This window comes from Diceros bicornis, chromosome 25 (assembly GCF_020826845.1).
Source record: "Diceros bicornis minor isolate mBicDic1 chromosome 25, mDicBic1.mat.cur, whole genome shotgun sequence".
Lineage (NCBI taxonomy): Eukaryota > Metazoa > Chordata > Mammalia > Perissodactyla > Rhinocerotidae > Diceros > Diceros bicornis.
This window is the reverse complement of record NC_080764.1, coordinates 9136378-9148683: the sequence shown is the minus strand read 5'-3', so window position 1 is coordinate 9148683 and position 12306 is coordinate 9136378. Positions and strand designations below refer to the sequence as shown.

The 12306-nt window shown below is 57.5% G+C and overlaps 1 protein-coding gene across 1 annotated transcript; it reads right to left on the bottom strand.

Annotated features, from left to right (window-relative positions):
* Nucleotides 1–3214: 3214 nt before the first annotated feature.
* Nucleotides 3215–8714, bottom strand: CHADL (chondroadherin like). Its single transcript, XM_058567992.1, has 6 exons — nucleotides 8673–8714; nucleotides 8476–8602; nucleotides 7107–7321; nucleotides 4887–6581; nucleotides 4168–4334; nucleotides 3215–3467 (listed from the first exon to the last, which is right to left on the bottom strand). The coding sequence occupies exons 1-6, from the start codon at nucleotides 8712–8714 to the stop codon at nucleotides 3215–3217; spliced, it is 2499 nt and encodes an 832-aa protein (XP_058423975.1).
* Nucleotides 8715–12306: the final 3592 nt, after the last annotated feature.

Genomic DNA, 12306 nt, shown 5'->3' with positions numbered 1-12306 from the left:
GATAGGGGCATGTCTCAGGACAGAGGGGCCCTGCCTCTCCCCGCCATTACACACACCCCCAGACTTGAGCAGTGATGGGCCAGTGAGCCCCAGGGGAGGAAGATGGCCCAGGTGTGCACTTTGGCTCCTGCTCATGGAGCCCGACTTCTGTTGAGGCTGATGTGCCCGGCTAAAAATAATTCATCGTCCTGGATTCCCTTGCAGTTAAGGGATCCGGTTCTGGCTGAAGAGCTTCTGGGAAAACTGGACTTGTATGGCATTTCCGCCCTTAGTTCCCTCCTCCTGAATGAAGACATGCCTACAGGTGCTATGGGCACAAAAGCCCCATGGTAAGGATGGCAGAGCTGGAAGACAAGTTTAGCTGCCATTCCAGCCCTGGACTGGCTCCCCAGACTTCTTAACTTGTATGAGACAATTAAATCCCTTCCTTGCTGAAGTCCAGTTAGTCAGATTTCTGTTCCTTACAGCAGAGTGTATTCTGATATGTCACCTCATAGTATCAATTATGAAGATGAAGTGAATTCACACGTGAAGTGTGCACAGAACAATAATGTCTCCTGTCATCTGTTGAGTGCCCCATCTCCATAGCAACCACATGCTGTATTATCTTGATTCATGTTTCTGCCATTTCTCCAAAGTCCAAGCCCAGGTCTTGTCTGTCCCTCGTGCCTGGCACAAAGTTGGCCCCAGTGAGTGCGTATGGTGTGGAAGTGTACATGACTTGTTGTGTTGCTGGGGCCTAAAGGTCAGTTTGATTTGTCACAGATGGAAGTGTTGACCTCTGGGAGGGACATTTTCACTCAAGGCACAGAATGAACCTTGTGCCTCGGTTGCCCCTGGAAGGAACTGACAGTCCCAGAGTCTCGCAGCAGTGGGGCCGCTGGCTGGGGAACATTATCCAGAAGCACTCGCACTCCCTGCTTCCGCTGTTCAGTGACCTGCAGTGGCTCCCTGGCACAGATGAGACCAAAAGCACACACTAGAGGAAGCTCCCTTGCACCTTTACGGTCCCCCAGCTAGACCCTCGGCTCTGCTCGAGGGACAGGGAAGCAAGGGAACTGCCATAACAGCCTCATATGCCAGGCACTAGCTTACACGTGTTGACACAGCTTATTTCATCTCCACAGCATCCCCGTGAGGTACATGTTGACTTCATTTTACAGATGAGAAAAAGCAAGGCTTGTTAAGATTTAGTAACTTGGTTGCTTAAGTGTACGACTGTTAAATGACAGCGGTGGGACTAAAGCCCGGTTGGTCTGCCATGTTACCACCAGTACTCACTCTCCTTCAACAGTGTTTACTAAGCCCCTTCCACGGGCCAGACACCAAACTAGAGGCTGGCACCTCCGAGGAGAGTGAGGCGCTGGCAGCTCAGCCTGGTGCCTTCAGCAAGGTGAGCACCCTGGCAGGGCTCAGGATCCTTATCTTTCAACTCCTTTGTGTTCCTGGGAGGAAACTGCCACTTTCAACAAAAGAAAAACCTAGAACTCCAGGGCTGGCAGTTGGTGGAACATCTCCATGTAAGAAAGGGTGGCTGGATGGAAGAGTCCGTGATGTCCTGATTCCTGCCACAGCCGCCATACTAGGCGGGGCGGGCTTCTCTTGTAACTAAAGCCCTGACCTGGAGGCAGACCCATGAAAGCTTCTGCTCCTGAGCCAGGCTCAGCGCCCACACGCGCTCCCCCAGGGCTGACGCAGGGAGACGGCATTGGTGCTGTTTATTATTAGCACAATGCCTGGCAGAAAGTTGGTGCCATGCAAGTGTCGGCTGAGATTAATATTGGCTGTTGATTTATGCTAGCTCTAGGTCTTGCTTCTAAGGCAGAACTCACTTTTTTTTTTCTGCCGAGGAAGATTGGCCCTGGGCTAACATCCATGCCCATCTTTCTCTATATGGGACACCGCCACAGCGTGGCTTGACAAGTGGTGCGTCAGTGCACGCCCAGGATCTGAACCTGTGAAACCCCGGCCAGCGAAGCGGAGCACATGCACTTAACTGCTGTGCCACCAGGCCGGCCCTGAGAACTGCTAACTTTAGTGTGGGGTCTTTTTAGGGGTTCCTTCCTCACTCCCAGCCTACCTCCATAAGGAACAGTCATGGGTTGAATTACGTGCCCTCGAAGATATGCCTCAGAATGAGACCTTGTATAGAAATACGGTCTTCACGGAGGTAATCAAGTTAAAATGAGGTCATTAGGGTGGGCCCTAATCCAGTATGACGTGTGTCCTTATAAAGGGTAATTTGGACACAGATGTAGCAGGAAGATGATGTGAAGAGACACAGGCAGACACCACATGAAGATGGAGGCAGACATTGGGGCTGTGCTGCCAACATCCAAGAACACCTGGGGCCACCAGAAGCTGGAAGGGGACCGGAAGTATCCTCCTCTAGAGCCTTCAGAGTGAGCCCTGCCCACACCTTGATTTCAGAATTCTAACCTCCAGAACAGTGAGATATGAATGGCTATTGTCCTAAGCCGCCCAGTTTGTGTGCTTTGTTATGGCGGCCCGAAGGAAACTAATATAAGCACCATCTCATGGCCCCCAGGCACCCTGAATCTTCAAATGCGGCTCCAGAGGCAGGCAGAGCCCTCCTCCCACCTTCCTTTGTTCTGTTCTCACTTTCCTCTAAGGACTGGCTTCTCCCTATGGACCCCCCACATGCCCTAACCATACAGCAGGGGTTCCCACATGGAGGGGGCCCCATATCCTGCTCGCTCTTCTCTGACATGCTGTGAGATTTTGCTATAGTTGAGCATTCAGGTGTGAATGGGTTGTCGGGATGGTGGGTGTGATGTCAAGGGGGTGATGGAACGATATAGAATGGGGTCCAACATGTGGCTGACAAGCGGTGGGAGGCAGTGCCAACCCTACACCTGTACTTCTGCTTTTCCCGTCCCAGGGATGAGAGGGGCCCTTGAGGTCAGAGTGGGAAAGGGTCAACAGTGACCCAGCAATTACGGTGACAGCGGGATTGATTCCATGGACACACCGGGTCCCGGCATGCTATGGCTTATTGGAAAGGCCACTGTCCCATAGCATGGAATAGCGTGTAGTCATTTCCTTACAAACCCACCCTGGGCCTTCCTTACAAACCTCTCCCAAGGTGGAGGAGGTGAGGAGAGAGGAATGGACATTACTGAACAGAAGCAACAGGGTCATTGCCCAGATCTGGCACCACATGAACCTGAGACCAAGAGAAGTCAGACTCCTGCTACCCTGGGGGTTTTGGAACCTCACCCACCCACCAAGGCCCGCCCCCACCTGCCCCGAGGCCAACCTTGTCGGCTCCCCACCGTCTTCTCTTCATGGGGCTTCTTCTGGCACCAGGCGTCCGCTTGGCCTTCCTGGCAGCCCAGCCCGGACAGGCTTCAAAGACAGCAGCTGCAGCCTTCACCCTCTGGCCACGGGCCCTGGGAGGGGCGGCACAGGTGGCCCCCACGCGCAGGTTCAGCCCAGTGAGCCACCTGAGGAGAAGAGAGAGTTCGGGGAAACCACTGTGCTCAGCTTTCCTGAGGAGGGCAAGGAGGCCCTCGGGAATTGGGGGCAGTGGGGCCTAGCGGGTGAGAGCGGACTCTGGAGAGAGTGCTGGCTCGGCCGCTCACCAATCACGTGACCTCCAGCAAGTCCCTTCAAACCTCAGATCCCTTCTCTGTAAAAAGGGGGCAGTGACAGTAATGAACAGTTACAGAGGGCTGACGACCCAGACACTGTTCAGACCAATGTACATATGCTAATGAGTTTAATGTTTTCTTACAAACCACCACCACGGGGTGGACAGGAGCACTATCAGCCCCTTTACAATGAGGGACCAACCGGCACAGAGTTAGCCAGTCGCAGAGCCAGATTTGAGCCCAGGTCTGCTGACTCCGGGGTTCTTGTTGCTTTCTTATGTGACTGTGCCAAGTACCCACGCATATGTATTAGGTCCCACCACACCAGGCTGCACAGATTTCATTCCCTCTATGGATGAGGGAACAGAGGCTCAGAGAAGTACACCCCAAGCCCCGTGCACGTTTGGTTCCCCCTGGAAGGGTGGCCAGCCCTGGCAGGACCCTACCCCAAAAGCTGCTCGGCTGGCGCAGACATGGTGCCCTGGGGAGATGCTGGGGGCTTGATGAGAGCAGCTGGTGGGTCCCAGCTGGGGCTCCAGGTGTGGGTGCTCACCTGTGAAGTGGGAGCAGCTGGCAGTCACAGCGGAAGGGATTGCCACTGAGGTCGATGAGCTCCAGCTGGCTGAGACCAGGCAGAGCCGGCAGGGCCTGCAGCTGGTTCTTCTGCAGGTGTAGGCTCTGGAGCCGGGGTCCCAGGCCCGAGAAGGCCCCAGGAGAAATCTGCAAGGAGGTGCCAGGCTCTGGTGTAAGCTCCTGCCAGGCCCACCCCACCCCCAGGCTTGGAAGGAGCCCTGTGCTCCCCCAGCAGAAGGGAGGAGGAGAGCCCAAGGTGGCGCAGGCAGGAAGGGCAGTGCTGGTGTGGAAACCCAGGTTGATCTGATGCCAAAGCACTTGCCCTTTGCAAGCCACCCAGACCCCCAGTTCATGGTTCCTTCTGCTGTGCCTGAGCACCCCGCATAATGGCAAAGCCTCTTGGGGGCTCCAGCCCTGCCCTCAAAGCATACAACAGTAGGTAATCCTATGAACCCACGTTCCTCTCTCCTCCAGGTCCCAGCAGTGCCCTCCCTGGCAGGCCTCTCCGTGTGGCATATGATTCTGCCTGGTCTGTTGCTCATACCTGAGCTCCCTGGGGGCACACACAGTGTCTGGCTTATTTCAGGGTCCCCAGACCCAGCCTCGGGCCTGGCACTGCGGGGGTGGCAGAGTTTGTTGAGTGCACACTGCGTGGGCCCTCATGCTGCCTCCCCCCACCCCTACACCCCCTGTGCCCACCTGTTCCAGGCCGCTGCTGTTCAGGAAGAGGTGCTGCAGGGACCAGCCCATGGGACGGAAGGCCCCGTCGTGCAGGGCCCTGAGCGGGTTCCCCGAGAGCTGCAGCTCCAGGAGGGCAGGCAGCCCCTCCAAGGCCCCAGTGGGCACCTTTCGCAGCTGGTTCCTGTCAAGGTGTAGCTTCTCCAGCTCCCGAGCTGGGCCCAGGGCCCCAGGTAACACTTGGGTGATGCGGTTCCCACTCAGATAGAGCCAGCGCAGGGCCTGCACGCCTGCCAGGTCCCCAGGGGCCAGGTGGTCCACAGCGTTGTCCTGCAGGTGCAGGGAGAAGAGGCTGGGCAGGGCGCGCAGGGCTGCCCCCGGCACCCGCCGGAAGCGGTTGCGCTCCAGGTACAGGTAGCCAAGGCGGGGGGCCCCTTCAAGGGCGGCAGCGCCGAGGCCTGAGAGCTGGTTGTCAGACAGGTAGAGGTAGATCAGGCTGCCCAGCCCCACCAGGGCGCCCGCCTCCAGCTCCGCGATGCCGCAGTGTTGCAGGTGCAGCGACACCAGGTGGCCCAGGCCTGGGAAGGCCGCTCGGGGTACCAAGGGGAAGTGGTTCTGCCTCAGGTCCAGGAGCTGGGTGTCGTTGGGGAAGCCGCGGGGCACGGCCCGCAGGCCTTGGCCCTCACAGCCGCTGTGCCGCGACTCGGAGGCGCACACGCAGGCGCGCGGGCAGGGCTTGGCCACCCCATCATCCTCCTTGGGGACGCCGAGAGGGGCTCGGGGCCGCATGGTAGCCAGCTCTTCTTCCTCGTCCTCCGCCCCATCTCCAGGGCAGCGCAGGTCCGAGGGCCGCAGGGTGTCCAGGGCCTCACCTCGCAGGTGCCGGGGCCCTCTGCACGCGCCATCTGAGCGCACGCGTGTCCGCGCCAACCACTCAAGCAGTGGCCGGGCCTGGCAGCCACACCACAACGGATTCCCCTGCAGCCGCAGCCGGTGCAGCTGCCCCAGGCCCTGCAGTGGCGGCAGAGTGTCCAGCTGGTTCCCACGGAGGTCCAGGGTATGCAGGTGTGGGCAGCGGGCAAAGGCCCTGGGCTCCAGAGCCTGCAGGGCTCCGTGGTCCAGCATCAGCTCCCGAAGGCTGGGCAGCGCCAGCCCGTCCTCCTCGCCCACATAGGTAAATGGGTTGTGGCCCATCTCAAGATGGACCAGGCCCTGGGCCTGAGACAAGGCCACGCCAGGCACGGCCTGCAGCTCATTGTGGTGCAGGCTGAGCCGGCGCAGGGCGGGCATGCCAGCCAGGGCCTCGGGGGCCAGCACGCTGAGTGCGTTGTGGGACAGCTGCAGCCAGCGGGCGCGCATCAGCCCCTGGAAGGCCATGGCGGGCAGGTAGACAAGGGCGTTGTGGGCCAGGTTCAGCGTGGCCAGTGCACCCAGTGCCCCGAACGTCCCCGGACGCAGCTCCTCCAGCATGTTCCCCTCCAGCTCCAGGCGCCGCAGTGAGCCCAGCCCGTCCAGCGCCTCCTGGGGCAGCATGGTCAGGCGATTAGAAGCCAGGTTGAGAAGAAGTAGGCGGCCCAGGCCCCGAAAGGAACCCTCAGCCACCAGCTCCACCTGGCAGTGCCGCAGGTCCAGATGTGTCAGGTAGGGCAGGTCCTGGAAGGCAGCTGGAGAGATGACCTTCAGCATGTTGCCCTGGAGGTCCAGCCGCTGGGTCAGCTGAGCAGGGAGAGGTGAGGGAGGCTGAGCAGCACAAGGACTACGGCCTGTGCCCCTTGCTAATCCTGGCCTTTGCACGTGCTGTTCCCTCACCTTTCCCACATTCTCTTCATCTGACACCTCCTCCAGGAAGCCTTCCTCCCCAGCCACCAGGGCATCCCACACTCTGGCACTTTTCACATTGAATTGTCACTGCCCATTTACCTTCTCTCTTTCCCACTAGCTCTTGACTCCACAGAGCAGAGACTCTCTCTTATCCCAGGATATCCCCAGTCTCTGCTGCAGGGTCTGCAGTTAATTCAATATTTATCTATAGTTCACCTACTTGTTTCAATCACATAGGATTTTAAATAGATTGTCTCCCTGTGGTTGGTTATTATCATTCCCATTTTCCAGATGTGGAGACTGAGGCTCAGAGAGGAAAAGGGACTTGCTAAGTTCTCCCAGCCAGGCAGTGGCAGATCCACTGGTGCCAGCCCAGGCTCCTCCTCCTGCTGTCCTCCCCTGGACCCCTCCCCTGCTGACCTCAGGGATGGCGTTAGGCACCTCAGTGAGGTTCTGGTGCCGGCAGGAAACATGCCGCCTGACATTGTCACAGATGCAGGTCTGTGGGCAGCGTTGGGCAGTGGCATGATGCCAAGTGGGGCCCAGCGGCAATAGCAGAGGAAGCAGCAGCACCAAGGAGACGCTCTGGGACCTGGGAGAGGGAGGGAGGGTCAGGTATTCACAGGGGCAAGGGGCTCACACTGTCCACTCACTGAGCCCCAGGTCCTGTTCCCAGAGCCCCTTGAACATATTCGTCTTCCTCTGTTGGGCCCAGGGAAGGTGTCATTGCCCTGAGCCTCACAACCCTGCAGGCTGCAGAGGTTCTATTGTTAGCCCTGTTGTACACTGGGGAAAACTGAGGCTCAGAAAGGCGCCCTGGCGAGTCCCTTTGACTGTCTCCGCCCATTGGCTCAGGGAGGCCTTGATGAATGAAAGAATGGCTCCGGGGCTCAGAGCGTGTGCCCAGGCTGTGGTGAGGCTCCTGGGTACAGGGGGAGGCCTGGACCTCCCAGTGTGAGGTGGGTAGCAGAGGGAGAAGCCGCCAGTCCTCAGGCAGATGTGGCGCCAGCTCCACGGTGGCAGGGAGCATACTGGCACCCACCTTGAGAAGACAACCTGGTTGCGGGAGAGGGAACCCAGGCCCGGCCTGAGTTGTGAGGCAGGACTTGGGGGACCAGGTATTGTGGGCTCTGAGACCCTTAGGAGCCTAATGTCAGAGCCACAGTGACAGGTGAACAGGTGGCTCAGGCCTCTTCTCCTGTTTATTCCCCTGTTGTCCTCCTTCATCTTAGTGCCACCCAGCTGGCCTAGACTGGGCTGGGAGAACTGAGGGTATGGGTTTGGGGCTGTGATTTGGGCAAGGTCAATCCACTTACCTGTCTGTGCACCCACCTGCCCCCTCCCATCCATCCATCCATTACCCACCTGGACCCCTTTATCTCACAACTACAGCCACTGCCTGTTTCTTCTTAGGGACACTGCTGCCACGGTGGTTCTGGCCTCCCCAGTGCTCCACTCACCACCAGCAACCCAAGGGAATTTTCCAAAATACAGGTATATCCTGACACCCCCAGCTGAAAACCCTCCAGCATCTCTCCACTGCCTTTGGTGGAGAGTCCTGACTCCTGATTCCCCTACTGGAATCTGCTCCAAGTCTTCAGTGTCACCCCTTGGCTCTCCCACCATAAGCACACAGCAGCAGAGCCCCCTCCTCATGCCCCGCAACACCAGCTCACCCAGCTTTTCCTTCTGTTCTCAGCTTGAGTCACGGCCTCTGAGCAGCCTTCCCTGATCCCTGGGCTGGGCCCCCACCCTGTGCCTCCCCTATTCCCGTTCACTGGGTTGTCACCGTGCTTTTCAGCCTCCTTGGGCTCCCAGGGTCCAGCCCCAGCCTTGGGCTGGCGGCATCCTCCAGAGGCTGTGATGAGGCTGAGGCTCAGGGTGGGCCAGGGAGGGGGGCCCATGGGGACAGATCCCTGGGGGACAGGCGTCCAGGGCTCAGAGGGCTGCTGAGCTCTCAGACAAGGCCCCGAAGGACTAGCGCACAGGGGCAGCCACACTCCCACACACGGCCTTCTCAGAGCCCATTTCCGAGAGACCCTTAGGGGATCTCTGCCCAGGGAGACCCCAGAGCCCCATCCTCCAGCCCCTCAGAGGCCCAGAGAAGGACAGGGGCTTGCCTGCAGCCACTGAGCCTCTCTAAGCCCTCCTTGCACCCCTAGGGCCCAAAGACTTACCCCTCCATGCTGCCTTGCACTGCCAGTCCAGCCTGGAGGTGCTGCACAAGGAAAAGGCCGGCGACGGTCCCCGTCTGGATGCAGCCCCCCTCCCCGCCGCAGGCCTGGCAGCAGGGGCAGGGCTGAATGGGAGGCATTGTGGGCAGCCCAGCCCCAGGCTGAGGTGAAGGAGGGGCGGGCAGGGGCGGGAGCAGCGGCTGGAGTTACAGGGCCTCCTGCCCGGTGCCAGCTCAGGATCCTGGCCCAGGCCTGAGAGCCTGGCCTGGGCAGCCAGTCCCTGGGCCAGCCTAGCAGAGAGGGCCCTCGAGGGGCTGCCCAGTGGGTCCCAGACCAGGGCTCCCTCTTGGCTGGGCTGTGCCTCACCGAGCCTCAGTTTCCTACTCTGTGAGAAAAAACATACTATTAGTAACTAGCTCACAGGGCTGCTGTGGGAGTTCAGGTGGGCACTGGCACCTAGTAGGCGCTCCAGAACCGTCACCTCTATTTGTGCTTATTACACATTTACATACATTGTTTAACACTGTACATACAATATCCTGCAATTTTGTTTTTCCACTCAACATCAGATTATTGGGAGTGATCCAAGCTGATTCTTAGTCCTATCCATTAGTTTTGACTGTTGTATAGTATTCCACTGCAGCAATGTGTCCACTTTACATACCCAGTAATCTCTGTTGCCTCCAACTTTTTGTTATTACAAACAGTGTTGCAAAGAATATCCAAATACTTATCTTCCTGGGCACATGTGCATCTTTTAAAATGAAATAGTTCATCTAGACCATAGCAAACATTTATGTCTCCTATGATTTTTCAGATCTGTGTTTCTGATGGATCGCATCTTGTGTTATTCAGTTTGTTTGTTTTTATAACACACCACACACAGACTTTTTTTTTTTTTTTGTGAGGAAGATCAGCCCTGAGCTAACATCCATGCTAATCTTCCTCTTTTTGCTGAGGAAGACCGGCTCTGAGCCAACATCCACTGCCAATCCTGGTCCTTCTTTTTTTTCCCCCAAAGCCCCAGTAGACAGTTGCATGTCACAGCTGCACATCCTTCTAGTTGCTGTATGTGGGACGCAGCCTCGGCACGGCCGGAGAAGCTGTGCGTCGGTGCACGCCCGGGATCCAAACCCGGAGTAGCGGAGTGCACGCACCCAACTGCCATGCCAAGCCACGGGGCCTGCCCAAAGGCAAATTTCTTCATGGTTTGTGCTTTTTTGTCAAAAGTGCTTTCCTGTGGGGACTGGCCTGGTGGCGCACGTGGTTAAGTGCGCGCGCTCCACTGTGGCGGCCCGGGGTTCGCTGGTTCGGATCCCGGGTGTGCACCAACGCACCGCTTGGCAAGCCATGCTGTGGCGGCGTCCCATATAAAGTGGAGGAAGATGGGCACGGATGTTAGCCCAGGGCCAGTCTTGCTCAGCAAAAAAAAGAGGAGGATTGGCAAATGTTAGCACAGGGCTGATCTCCTCACAAAAAAAAAAAAAAAAAAAAAAATGCTCTCCTGTGTTTTATTTCCTCTTTTTAAGAATGTGGCTTTTAGGTGGGTGGACTTGGATCACTTCGAACGCTTGCTGCTGCCACCCCAACCTGTCCCCTGCCTTCCCCAGACTAACTCCTATCCTGAATGCTGCTTTATCAGAGACATATGCTTAAACATGTTTAGCTTATTTGCGTTTGAATTGATGGAATCATACTGAGATTCTCTTCACTCAACACCGCTATTGATTCATCCGTGGTACGCACGGTACGCACATAGCCATGGTGATGCATTTGTACTGTTGTGTAACATTACGTCGTGTGGCTTTGCACTTGATCCATTTTCCCGATGTTGGCCTATGAGTCGTTTCTAGGTTCTTGCTATGAGGGACAGTGCTGCTAGGAGCGCCCTCGACCAAGCTGCCCTGGGGGTTTTCTAGTCTGAGCTTCCAAGTGGAATTGCTGGTTTGGTTTAGCCAAGTCGTAGTGGAGGTCCCTTTAGTGGGAACAGCCTGGTGCTGAGCAGGCCCTTCACATTTGGGGCTCCCAGGCTGCTCTCACTGAAGCATCTGTGATCTTGCAGATCCCAAATCACAGGGCTCAGGGACCTGGAGCCTGGGTAATCTCAGTGCTGGCTGTAGTTCTCAGGAGCATTTGAGTCTGGGGGGAAATTCCAAAGGGTGCAGGTCTCTCAGTAAGCAGCACGTTAGAGCCCGTAGGCCCCTCCCTGCACCTGGGCCTGGTGAGGGGTCCCAACCTCTGAGCTGGTCTGAATGACTGAGTGGGGCCAGGGCAGTCAGAAGGATGCTCCTCAGTGTGCGGGTTCGAGCCAGGCACTGCTGGCCTGTCATGAGGTTAAGTGAGATCTGTGGTTCTCGCCTCAGTCTGAGCTGAAGCATTCTCGTGTATTACCCGGGAGGGAACAGGGGCCAGCCCGGAGTTGCCTGAAGGGAAAGAACAGCCAGCCCAGAGAACCTTGTAGGATCCTAATCAGCCCTGAGCCTCAGTTTTTCCACCTGTCAAACATCACCGGTGAGAAGTCCTATTTGAACCTCCAGACTCAGTTCCTGCCTGCACAACTCCTGAAGGCTTTCCTGACCTCGCTGCCCACAGTGGGCCACAATTGTGGGTCTCCTGCACCAGACTGGCAGCTCTCAAAAGGCAGCGCCTGCGGCCCCAGAGCTCAACAGGGCCTGGCAAGGGGGCTAGGGGCTGGAGTTGGTCAGACCTCCACCTGCCTCCTGCCATGTCACCTCATATGGGGAAGAGGGCATCTCCTCCGCCACCTGACCAAGAAAGATGTCACCTGAGGGGTCCATAGCCAGTAAGGAAACGCTGCCCTTGGAGGGACCCCTTCGTTCCTGTGGGAGACACAGGCTCCCCATGTGCCTGCTCTCCAGGGTAGGTGCTAAGGAGGGTCTGTTGGGCTGTCCTCACACCATGTGTGGCAACAGGAGGGAAAGACCCCAAGGTAGGTGCCCTCTACTCCAGGCCCTATGGCCAGACATCCTGTGACTTCCCAGCCAGGCCCAACCCTGTGAAGCGACCTAGCTAGCCAGACCCAGGTCCATAAATGGACCAATGCAGGGGCCAGTGGAAAGATAGCCCAAAGGCTGATAAAACACGGTGAGGTGGGCCGGGCAGGTCAAACAAGCCTCAATTCAGGACCTCCAGAGCCCAGAGAGGGAAATCCTCCACCCTCCCCAACCCCATGAGTCACGGCACTCTCCTGGGCACCACCCACCCAGCTGTTAGAGGGGAGCACACCCACACGGAGGAAGCATCCAGGCCTAAGAGGGAGCGGCTTGCCCCAGATGATGATACAAGGTTGGCATGGGGGCTCTTCTGCAAGATGGACTGCCCCTTACAGACTGGGGCTGGGCCACCATGCCAACCCTGAGCTGGGACTTCGGGCTCTAAGGCCCCAAGAACGGACCACTTTGGGTGAAAGGTTTCTCAGTCTCCAC